General features: G+C 36.6%; 1 protein-coding gene across 13 annotated transcripts in view; it reads right to left on the reverse strand.

Annotated features, from left to right (window-relative positions):
• Positions 1 to 12593, reverse strand: part of COBL (cordon-bleu WH2 repeat protein) — a 157573-nt gene that overhangs the window by 62180 nt on the left and 82800 nt on the right. For 12 of the 13 annotated variants that reach the window (XM_064429492.1, XM_064429479.1, XM_064429485.1 and 9 more), the window contains one exon: positions 11924 to 12118. In XM_064429492.1, the coding sequence (XP_064285562.1) occupies positions 11924 to 12118 (195 nt within the window). Of the gene's footprint in view, positions 1 to 11923; positions 12137 to 12593 lie in introns of those variants that run through there. The other variant, XM_064429499.1, reaches the window with a different exon arrangement.

A 12593-nucleotide genomic window follows, 5' to 3' on the forward strand; every position in this document is an offset into this window, starting at 1 on the left:
AAAATTTCATTCTCCAATCCCTCTAAAATAACAGCCTATCCAAGTCAAATTGTGAAGCACCCAGCACTTCATAAAGTCCAGCCTTCAGTTAAAGCAGGTAAGCAATTTAAATCACCACTGAACTGATATTGCTTCTATTTCCTGGACAAAGTTGCAAAAAACTTATTTCTGAAATTGCAAAAAACCCACACACTGGATTCCTCTTACAATGTAAAAATACATAGTTTTAAAGCAGACCTCAATATTTTAAATTCTTCTGGTGCAAAACCTGTTAATTGACTGTGAACATTATCTAGTAAAGATTTTCTCAAAGGGGTATTGCAAAATGAGTCTTTTCTCCAACTGCACTTCTGAGAGGTTGTACCTTCTCACTAACACAAAGACCTCCACTGACATTCTTAACTAGTTCCTAGTTCTTACTGGCCAAGCTTCAGGAAAAAATATAAGCAATTGTAGTTAATCGCTTCTTTACTGAGAAAGCTTAGACTCCTTTTAAATAATTCATCACACAGTAACACCTTACTCTATTTAAAATTACAGGAAAAAAAGAGTTGAAAGAAAAGGAGGGACAAAAAAGCTGCTGCAATATAAGTTGGCTGCCTAAAAAAAGAGTTGCCTAAAGTTATTAAAATGCTTTCTGCCACTCTCTATCTTTTAATAAGTCACATGCTGTTAGTAAATAAATGTACAGACACACGGTTGAGCATTAGGACCAATAAAGAGGATGGGTAACAAATTGGACTGAAACAACAGAATTTATTTAGAGCTATACAGAAGAAAATTCTGTAATACCTTATTAAAATACAGCATACCCTTAACTGATACTCTTTGGAGATGTTGAGAAAGTAGCACTACACTTCATGTATCATTTAAGCTGTAGTTTTTAATAACTATGTTAAAAGAATTAATGTGTTTAAGTGAGCATATAGCAGAATTAATTTTTGGAGCTGTTTCTATCACAAAAAGAAGTACAAATTACTCCCTTTCTCTAGCAGCTTTTTTTAGCCTTCCTAAATTTCATGCTTTACATGACAACAAGATAAGCCTTCAGCCATCATTGCACTTACTCTTTTCTTTTAATTTGGGCCTGCATCATTTATCCAAACTAAAGTGCAGCTGTTAGCTAAATTAAGCATCCAAACTGCACAGCAAACATTATCTGATGTGCTGTCAGTTGGTTTCATCCTTGCTATCTGATTATTGTTTTGTACGACATGAACAAATCTGGATAGTTCTCATTCAGATAACTGAATGTCATGTTTAAAGCTCTTTAAAAAATGAACAAAACACCTTCAAATTGGAAATGAATTGTTTTAATTTCTTAGTAATTTACCATGGTTTAGGGCATTTTAAAGACCACAATTTTTTTACTACTCACTCTTGTTTCTGCTAATTGGTTCTGTACACCTTGATAATGGTCTCTACAATAGGATAGCACTAGCCAGGTTCAGCTCCAGTAGAAATATGAAATAAATAAAACCTTTCAGGTTTAAGATTGCTTACAGTGACTTTTGTTTCTATAAAACTTAATGTGTGTCATCACAAAATTTTATGTCTGTGAAGTGCAACAGTTTGTACATGGCTTTTTTTGACAAGGCCATTAAGTGAAAGTCATTATACACTCTTAAAAAATGCTGCCAAAAGTGGATAGATGGAGGGAACACCCAAAGAGATTGGGTAGAAAGGTAGAAATATCACAATTTTCTAAGCAAAACAATAGCCCCATCACTGCACAAGACAGAAGTGTCTCAGCAGTTCCTTCCTCAGAGGACCTGTAACTTAGAGAATATATCTGGCATGCACCTGGATCAGATACTGATTTGAAATGCAAAGAGATCACATCTTTCATGCTGCTTTTTATTTTGTCAATGTAGAGTCCACTGGACATCACCCACACAGCTCCCAGACACCTGTAATATAAGCTGTATAAGTACATCTCAGTATTTTCAGGAGCAGTCCAGGGGGGCTGCAAATATGACCCTCAGAGTCCTGTGGGGCTCTTTGATCCTGCAGTCACACTACCAAGTCATAAAACGCATACCAGGCAAGTTGCTTTAGGGTTCGTGGTACAAAATTCTTATTGGTCCTATGATTAACTGGCAAAACTTCCAGCTTCATTCTGCAAATGCAGTTTTGCACTGAGGAACACAAAACAAAGACTGATGACTGCGAATAGCAATCAGAGGCAGCTGTTTCTGTTTTTAATGAGAAACACGTTTTTCTGGTCATCAAATTACCACTGATAAGAAGACCTAGTGAAGTCATAGTATATGCTGCCAGTGACTTTTCTGGAGTGATGTCAGATTATATGAGACAAACATTTGGGTATGACTCTCTTCAGTATTCTCTAAAAATAGCTTCATGTGTTAGATCAAGGGTTCTGCTCAGGCTTCTTTATTAGACTGTGGCAGGTACCTACAGAACAGCAAAAGAAGAGGAAAGGTATGTTCAGTACTACCTTCTCCCAAATACTTTTGTAGCCACCAACCAACTTCATTTTAGGGACTTCCTGATGTGATTTATCCTTCAAAATTCATAATGGATTTGTCATCCTTGCAGCATTTGTTTGGTCTCCTCTTAAGCTTGTGAAAACTTCTAGTGTCCATAACAACCTTGGAGGACCAAGTCAATGAAGACCCATATGCTTTGCCTTTGGGAGTTTTCCCGTTTCCTGTTAGCTCTAAATGCTCTTCTAATGGCGGCTGAAAAGTAAAATATTTGTCCATAGTCTTCAGTGACTTTTTCAAGATGAAGAATCATGGTTTACTTAAGTTGCACCATTGGCCCTGTACTAAACTACTCCACACCTTTGATCACCCTTGATGTTCTTCCATGAGTCTCATCCTATTCTGTAATACTTCCCTGAAGCAAGAAGAACACTGTTGTAGTATTTAAGATGGCATAAGAAAAGGTCACAATGTGTAGTGGTGTAATAAAACTATCTTTTTACCCACTTTTCCTCTCCTAAAATGCTCTGAATTGGATTTACTTTTTTGATTCCTATTGAGCTTGGAGATGACTTTTTTCAAATAAAAATATCTTCTGATCCTAACATCTTCCCAATCAGCTACTGTGAGCAGAGAGATCAGTATCTTACAAGGTCTTAGGAAAAATTAAGAATGGTCTTTTCTCACGTATATCACCTCACCCTTTTCCACACTGAATTTAACTACTTTCATCTGCAAGTGCTCCCAGCACTCAGTCCCATAAGGTCTTCTAACTGTTGCTCCTCAGTCAACAGTCTGAGGAGCAGTCTTGGTCCAGCTATCCAGATAACTCAAGTAAGAGCAACAAAATTTCTCACTGTTTCTTTTTCAGGTAATTTCTTAATACAATCAATATGGATGGTCAAATACTCCAAGGCTTCTGCAACATTTCACTACTAGATGAGCAGATCATTTAGTCCTAACCTGCAATCTCTCTTTTCTTTCGTGTCTGTTACTTAAGAGTAAGATGACCTTATTTATTATGGAACTGAGACTTGGTTTCCTTATGAAATTCTTGAGCTTGGAAGCTTTGTGAAAACCCAGACAGACTGTATCAACCAGATCACACCCATCTGCTTCCTGAATGCATCAAGAGCACTATAAGGGGAAAAAAAAAAAACAACACGTAAAGCAGGGTTTCTCTTTTACTAAAGCTACATTTACCCTATTTGCTATGTTTACAAAAATGCCAACTGGTTAAATCCTCTATTATATTTCCAGTAATTTTGCCAGTACATAAACCATCTAAATATTTTTTTAAATTTTTTATTATTTCTCTTACACTTTCCAAAAGCAGCTATATCTTTCACCTATTTTCTCTGAATTTCTTCATGCCAGAATGTGGCATTGGCAGCATTGGCAGCATTATTCAGTAATTTTTTTTCTCTATTTCTTTGCTTGTCATAGTAGAAAGAGACTTACTACAGACACAGTTATTTTATACAATCTTTCCTACTTCAGATAGCAGTACAGTCTCTGGTGCATCATCTTGACAAAGGAACTATGACATGCTCCTTAAACAAAGAACTGAAGTGCTCTCCTTATGTCTGTTATTGGACAAGGTTGATGGTCATTATCTCTCTTTGCCAGACCCCTCAACCTGTGAAAAATGTCAAGCCAAGTTTAACTGATTTACCATCCCATACTAACAGGCCAAAGACTCTGGCTAGAGCATAAGACAAAATAAATTATTTCTATATGGTTCTCTGAACAGAGGCAAAAGACCCCCATGATAGCCATAAAATCTCAACATATATAGGAATTCATAAATGAAATAAATTAGCTTCTAACTAAAATTTTAGGCAGAATGACTGGCAAAAAATAGATACTAAAAGCCTAATGGAAAATTTTTGTCATTACCATGCAGTATTTACAGCCTTGTACATCCAAAACAAGCAATTGCTACACAAATTTGATGTGAAACACAGAAATAAATAAAATAAATATCTCCATTCTTAATTGGTTTATCAATAATTATTTGCTTATCTCTATCAACAGAGAGACATACAACTACTCTTTGACCTTATCAAAATATTGCCCCATGCCAATTATCTAAGAAGTCCTCAGCCTCTTAATTTGGCATACAGCAGTAAAAAGTGCAGTCCAGCACTCAATATACAAAGCCTGATACAAAAAACTAGCTCCCTTCTTTAAGGCTTACATAACTTGGGCATTTGAACAGTGTTTCAGAAGAAGAGCATCTTTATTAAAGATTCAATATCCTTGTCCTCATCAGAAAAATGCTGTTGAGAGATATCACATATTGCCTGAGAATTCTAACAAGTCTGCCACAAAGACTGGAGAAGATCACAGCTAACACTCATGACATCCTCAGTTAATGAACAAAGGCAAAGATACTTCTAAAAATAACATTCAGTATTCACATTTCAGGCCTCTGTGCACAAAAAGAAAATTTAAATTACAACAATTGAAAAGGCATATAAACTCAGTCATTAATTAACTTTAAATTAACATTTTAAACAAATTCAAAAGGCAGTCCAGTGTTCTTCCTCCTCCTGAATAAATCCTGCTTTCATGTTCTCAGGGAGCTTATAAAAACCTAAGAAGTGACCTAGAAGATACAGTAGGTTGTAGAAATAGAAGACACATTTTGAAAAACAGCTTTTTCCTACAGCAAAATCTGATTCATTGCATCCTTCCTCAGAATGTGAAAAAATGTATCTGTTATTCTCAAAGGAGACATCTAGATGCTCCACAGAAAAAAAACCCCAAAAAAACCAACAAAAACCACAAAGCAAAATGAAAAGACATTCACAGAACACTTAAGGGAGAAAGGAAATGTGTCATAAGAAAAAGGTTGAGAAGACCTCACCCAGAAGACCTTTGAGTCAAGAGAAACCTCCCTTCCTTTGTAAAAGATGATAAAAAAAGCATGCATTCATATCTTGACTTCTTGTAGACATTTCTGGTTTAGGTGTAACCTATGAAAGGGAGATAAGTAATCTGAAGCCATCCACCCTTTTGTTGGATTCTGGGTTTCTTATTAAAACAAAATACATTTGTCACATGTCCCCCACAAACTGCCCATTATCTTACACCTTATACAGAAAAAGTGAAATAAAGTACAAGGTAGTAGGGGAGAAAATACCTATAGCATAAATGTATCCTGCTGCAGTACAAAAAACCAAACCCCTCCAAGTATGACAGCAACACTTTCAATAAAAATAGGATCTACCAACCAGGAAATTCTAAACTAATTTGAAACTTTTCCTCTTGGGACACAGGACTCTGATCAGAGTGAAATTTTGACAATAATAAATTACAGCAGACGTACAAAAGAAGATGAAAAGAAGCTGGTATGAGTACCATGCTTCTATAGGTGATGTTAGTTAAGTGGGTTTGAGGCAGCTGGCTATAATATACCTCAGCTCTGTAAGAAGCCATGGTAGGTGTTCCCATTCAGCTGTGACTCTTCTGTCCCTCAACTTCTCACAGCTGCAGTGACTGCTAGTATCATGCTTCTCTTAAAAAAATGTCAAATCTCATAGTCCAAGAAAAGTTGTGAGGAAAAAAAGCTGCCATCCACACAAACAGAGGTTCTTCCTAAAGACTTGGCTGTTTCTCAGAGGGAAAGCCAACTGCAGGAGTATTATTATTTGAAATATCAGATTTATTAGAAATACCCAGGGACAAAGCAGATTCAAGACTCACAGGGCAAACAGACAGAGAGCTCACTGACACAGACGTACATGGCAAGAACTTACTCTACACTGTTTTACAGGATGCTTTGTGTTTATGGCTTTGAGGCTTAATTTGCAGCCACAGAAGAATATGTTATATGGAAAACCTGAGGAGAACAACAGTAACAGTGTGATTTCATATCAATCAAGATTTCCTTGCAGCCAGCTAACCACAAATCCGTGGCATTAGATGATACGGAAGCAAGGGGGATGAGTGGTTATCACTTTGTGCAAAAATGCATGAAAGATGACTGTGCAAAAAACCCTGCTGTGCTGGGGGGACTTCAGAGGAATAAATTCTTGCTTTGCTCAGATTTTTGTATTAACAACCTCAATTTAAATTCCTTTGGTGACAGAAGGTGGCACATTGGAAAATAATATGATATTAAAATCACAGTGGCCAGATACTGAGTTGCTGAGCAACCAGACGTAGCTTCTGACATCTTAAAAGTTCAGAAAACATCAAGCTCCAAAATCAGCTTCCTAATTATGGACAGCTGAACTAACCATTTCTAAAAATCTTGGCCACCATTTAAAAATATATCTTAATTCTAAGGAAGATTATGAGTCACAGTTCCAAGCAGCTTCCAAGGCTATACCTGTAGCATACATACATACAAAAGAGAAATATAAGAACTAAAAATTCAGGTACTGATTCCAAAAATTTGGATGAGTCTACAGTTTAATAACACTTTGAAAAAAAAAAGAAGTTAATTATAATCCCAATATTAAATTATTCATTCATTTCCTTTACTGCCTCTCCTTTATTTTTACTGCTTGAAGATTATTCCGTGGTTCTTGCTGGCAGAATGAATTCCAGGTATGTTCTCACTATATGCAGTGTTCATCTACATGATGTGTGTCATGTGTCATTTCAAGTGTTTCAGTGTTGCCTGTAGATAGGTAGAAATTTAATGTCTTCCAGAAAGGACATTTCACTGGAGTATTTTCCCTCCTTTTGACACACTTGCTAATATGGATGACCTAAGTTTTCAAGTCCTGGTGTACTCTATTTATATTGGTTTACATACAAAAGAACAGTAAATAGTACTGTAACATGAATTCTGCTTTGAGAAAAGCAAGTCCACCAAAAGCATGAAAATGCTACTAAATGGATAGGATGCCTGCAGCCAGGGTCCTGCCAGCTCTGCAGCACTCCTATCAATGACTGCCTGCAGAATCATCACTCTTTCAAGTGCAATATGCCCTGGCAGCATACTTTGCAGGAGGCTGTTATATCCAACATAGAGGGAGACTGAGAGGAGCACCCTATGTGGTGGTCAGTATAAGAGATCATCAATGAAGACTGCAAAAACAGCAATTACTGAAAATATCTTCTACATAAGCAAGACATTTGGCAAATTTTTAGTGTATCTTATTTTCTCCAGGAAAAATATGAAAACCTCATTTATATTTTCTCACATTATAATAATTCTCTTAAAGCCAAACTTCTCATTTAGGCATAGAATTTACTTATTTTAACTACGGAAAATGGGAAAGAAAACTGCCAGAAATTATGAAAATAAGCCTGTGGGTCTCTTTTGGTTCTCTCTTTGCCTTTTTGTTCAGGTGAGCAAGACTCTTCAATGAGTAAGTTATAACTGGTGAGAAAATATCAGCCTTGATCAAACACTGGGTGCAAGCATTCTGCTCTAAAAGAGATGGTCTTGACCAATAATTTAGAGTCAACAACCATTCTCAGCAACCTACCTTTGAGATCTAAATGGAGAAGAGAGGAATGTAAAAAACAGGGCAAAAACCCACAGTATGGTATACACATTAGTCTATAGCAACATACAGGAGACAACACAAACAGGCAAATAAATCTGAAAGCTGTGTTGGTTTATAATACAACCTTGTAAAAGTGTTAGTCTAGTTCTTCAGCTGCACTAATAACATCAATACATTTTTTATTTAAGCTCACTGTGTTGCCATATAACAACTAAAATTACAGTCTAACACAAATGGTAGAATACTGTATCTGGTATATTGTTCTATTAGTACAGGAATTTGACTGGCTATAAAAAAAATCCCTGATGCCTCCTGTTACATTTAGAGTTCCTCTGTTCTGAAAATGGTAGCAGATGAAATAACACACAGCTCACAGTACACAAGTTGGATTTCTGACATTTGAAGTTGATACCAGAGCTTTTATACTCATGACGGCACTGAAGAGTCCTCATCTAACTCTATGCTGTTTCCAAAAACCCTATGAACTTCTTCTGAATAAACCATTGCATTTTATAGAGAAAGCTCTTGAAGAAAAGCCCAAGACCAACTTTATCACATCCCCCACTCCAGTCTGTTTTTCCCCATATAATGTTAAAAACCAAAAAAAGTAATTATTCCTATATACTAATTTTCCAGTGCACAATACTCTTCACTTCCTAGAGACTCAAATAACTCAATTTCATAGATCTTTCAGGTTGTCCCAAAAGGGTATTTTTTTTCCAAGAAAAACACATTTCTTTTAGGGAGAGATCACACAGAATAAGCCTCTAAGGAGATGCCTGTAATTCTATCAGATTTCATGTGTGGCTTTCTGTGTGTACTCTGTCTACAATGTCATACTCATATGGGTTGTTTCTTACATTTTCTTGATACAGTGCATGTTTTTTGGTGGGGGGGGGGGGGGTAAATTCTGCTAGCACATCTTCTGGAGTGCTGTGACAGAAAACAGAGACTGCACAGAATGTTCAGTTTTGACTCACCCCTACATTGTTTTGACCTCCTTGCTTCATAAGCATCAAATCTCCTGGAATTGTTATATACCCTAGCCTTTTAAAGATTATTTTTTTCAAGTGACTTCTCATTATTCCAAATAGCATAAATTGGAAGATGTTTAAGAAAAACAGGGGTGAAGTCTCCAGGGAAGAAATCTGTAGACTCCTTTCTTTGACTCTGCATTCCTTTGCAAACTATCTAGTGCATGTTCAGCATACTCTGAACAGACATGAATGTTTTCTAGGGTAGATTTAAAACAGTTACAGAGGGAAAACTACCTTTAAACAGATATGGATAACTACATTTTGCACTAAAATGTAAATTATATTACTGCAGGGGCCTTATCCACAAGGGAAGAAATGATCCTAAGCCCTTCAGGAACAAAAGCTGTAAGACAGTAAAATTATATTGCAATAAGTCAGAAAAATGAGTGGAGAAAATCTAAATGTACATCACAAACTAAAACACCCCAGTCTTGATACACATGGAAATTTCTGTTTGGGACCACTAAGCAGGGAGATGAGATATATATAACCTTAAAGAATCATTTATACCTGGAATATAACAATGGGTCAAAAATAACAGGCTTATTGGTTTGGAAAGTTACAGGTGTTCATAACAGCTACAGTATTTTATTTCCTATATAATTTTATGGAACCAGACAGATAAAAAAGAAAAAAACCTTCTCAAAGTTCAGAATATCACCTTTTCATTTTCTATTAGTGTGCTAGCTTCACTGGAAATAAACATGTTCTCCTTTTGCAGGATCTTCCTGTTAGTAACAGTTGCACATAAATAAAGTTTTCTAAACAAACATCTTATCTTTTTATGGAAGGAAGTCCATTAATAAGGAATTGACGTCCTTCCTTGAAAAAAAAGATCAGTGCTAATTCTTTCCCATAAACTAAAGAAATAAACTTACACCCTGAGATTTTTTACTCTATTTTCACAGCAAACTGGCTTGTCTGCACGTAGATAAAATGGAACTATTTGAGTTTTCTTATAAACAATATCTCTGTTGCTACTTTGCCCCATAATATTGAATAATGAATTTCTTCCCTCAGTTTTTGATTGCTTCATGGAACTTGCGCTTTATTTCAATTCTACCCCATTCCTGTTAAAAGTACATGGCAGCCTTTGAGCAACTTTCAGCCTGGGAGCTTCAGAAACACACCACAACTTTCTAACATTTTTGCCTATGCCATTATTTCCAGAAAGATGTCCTTTACTTAACAAATGTAGTCAAATATACTCTAGCACCTCTACTGTGGTCTTCACTGACTTTGTCAGTTACAAAGGACATTTATTTTGCCTACATTTCATTTCATAAAATGAACTTTGTTATGGAAAATCCTCTGCCACAACCTTCATCTGCTTCCCTTCTTCACCATAACTTTTCCTTCAGACTAAGAGAATTTGAAGTTGATACTGTACTGTACACTACTTACAAAAAATAAAATACAGATTTTCTATCCATGACTTCAGAAAATCAGCATTTTAACCTACTTGCAACAATGCTGAAAATAGAAATGTTGGTATATTTAAGGAGAGTTTAGATTTCCAGTGTTATTGTACATCACAATTTAGAATCTCAATGCCATACTGCAAGGAGATCAGCCAAAGAGAATAGCAGAATAATGCAGTCTGTGATTACTATACTTGTATAAGATTAGGAGTCAAAATACCATAGCATTTTTGTATGAAAAGATCCATTTACCTTAACTCAGTAACTCTGGGGGATGTAAGAAACCTCAAAAATATTTACATAGGAATTTCAAAAGGAATTTTTAAGGAAAAATTTGCACAAGTATTGCTAGAAAAATGGTGTTATTTCTCTTCAGCTGTGTCTATAAATAAGTGCTATTTCAAGGCATCTATCCCAGTTTTGAAAGCTGAAACACTACTATGTCCCAGTAATCACACTTAGACAACCTAAGAATGGGAAAATAAAAAACCACAATCCTTTACCAAGAGTGTGAATCAACATTTGTTACAGAATGTTTCACTTGAGAAGGTGTTTAACATATGTCTTAATGCAGATAAATATGAGAGTGACAGGGAGTGAGACTGAGCACCAGGCTCCTCTCCTCTTCCTCTGTAGTGAACTCCAAGATTCCTTTCTGACTCAATTTTGCACTAGGACAGTGTGCTTTCTCAAGATCAGTCTGCTGTAGATGTGACAAGCCCTGAGCAGGTAGAAGGCAGTCCACATTACACAGCTTTGGTGATATTGGTTCCTTGAACTCTTTTTTTTGGCATCCATATACAACTTCACATGCTGATTTCTACAGTTTACATTTAGATTACAATACTATTACTGGTGGAACCAGAAGACTTGTGCAGGTTTAGTAACACACGCCTGAGTGTCACTATAAAAGTTAGAGCTAAGGGAAGAGGAAATTGCTCTTTTCTTTTCAAAGGTTTAGGTCCTCAGAAAGGTTTCCCCCCATTTCTGTTTAATTCTCAATAATGTAATGCGGAACAGTGACCTTTTATAAAAACAAAACCAGAGCACTGCTTTAAAAGGTCACATAGTCACTCAGAAAACAGAGTAGATATTCTGGTATCCCATGGTAGCACTGGAAGCAGGGATATAGGTGATAGCTTGACAAGTATCTGGACAAAACAGTATGCTGAAGGTTTTTGTCTCTTGTTAGAACTCTCACCTGTTCTCCAGGACTGCCCTGCTCAGTAAGGATACCTTATACAATCTACAGCTTTTCTGCCTTACTTTTTCTTTACCCTCCTTCCCTTAGCATATTGCTTTACAAAACTTTTCTGATTTAGAATGATTCTTGACAGGGCAGAAAGCTTGGGGCAGTCTCAAGAGAGCTCAGTATATGTGTACAAAACACTAAGACCTTTGATAATTTTATCTTGTAAGAGGGGAGTTTTGGTCAGCTGTAGCTAATGGCTGATCAAAATACCTGTGAATGGCTTTAGGACTGCTGAATGAATGGATGGTACCCAGCACAGCAAACAAAGGAGCCCATTCAGCAGTGTCACTGTTACCTGTGCTGCTGTCCTCTCTTGTCCCCTCACCTCCGTGTTCGGCAATACTGGTGTTGCGACTGGTGGAGGAGGTGCTCTGCGCTTTTTCACTTCTGGGTTTGCTGTCATTCCAGAGATGTTACCAAGGGACAGTGATGAACCCAGGCTACTGGAACGAGAATTCACCGAAGGGGAATTTGGTGCTGTGGAAAAACCCTGTAAATGGATTAACATCTTGGATTAACATCACTCTTTAAAAACAATGGGAAAGAAAGAAGAAAAACAAGACACATCTGGTTACCGTTTAAACAATGATATGAATAATCATGTATGTTCCTCTGCCAAACGTGCTGAATTGCAAACTCTAACTTTTGGAAACTTTCAAAGGTCAACTGGAACAAAGCTTACAGGCAGTATTAATAAGACAGGAGGCACGATAAGCACCTACTGCGGTTTAACAGTAGTATTGATGGGAACACTGCTGCTGCTTGCTATTTAAAATACAAAGTTCACATCAAGACTTATAATTACAGTTATCCAAATGCATTTGCAGTTGCATTTAAATTCCAAATGTTACACATTTCTGGAAGCAAGATTTACTCATAAGTGAGAACACTGTATCAATAAAATGCTGTCAGTGTCTCGGGCTTGTCTATTTTGTTATCAATCTGCCTTGATTGAACTGAGTCTT

This window comes from Passer domesticus, chromosome 1 (assembly GCF_036417665.1).
Source record: "Passer domesticus isolate bPasDom1 chromosome 1, bPasDom1.hap1, whole genome shotgun sequence".
Taxonomy (NCBI): domain Eukaryota; kingdom Metazoa; phylum Chordata; class Aves; order Passeriformes; family Passeridae; genus Passer; species Passer domesticus.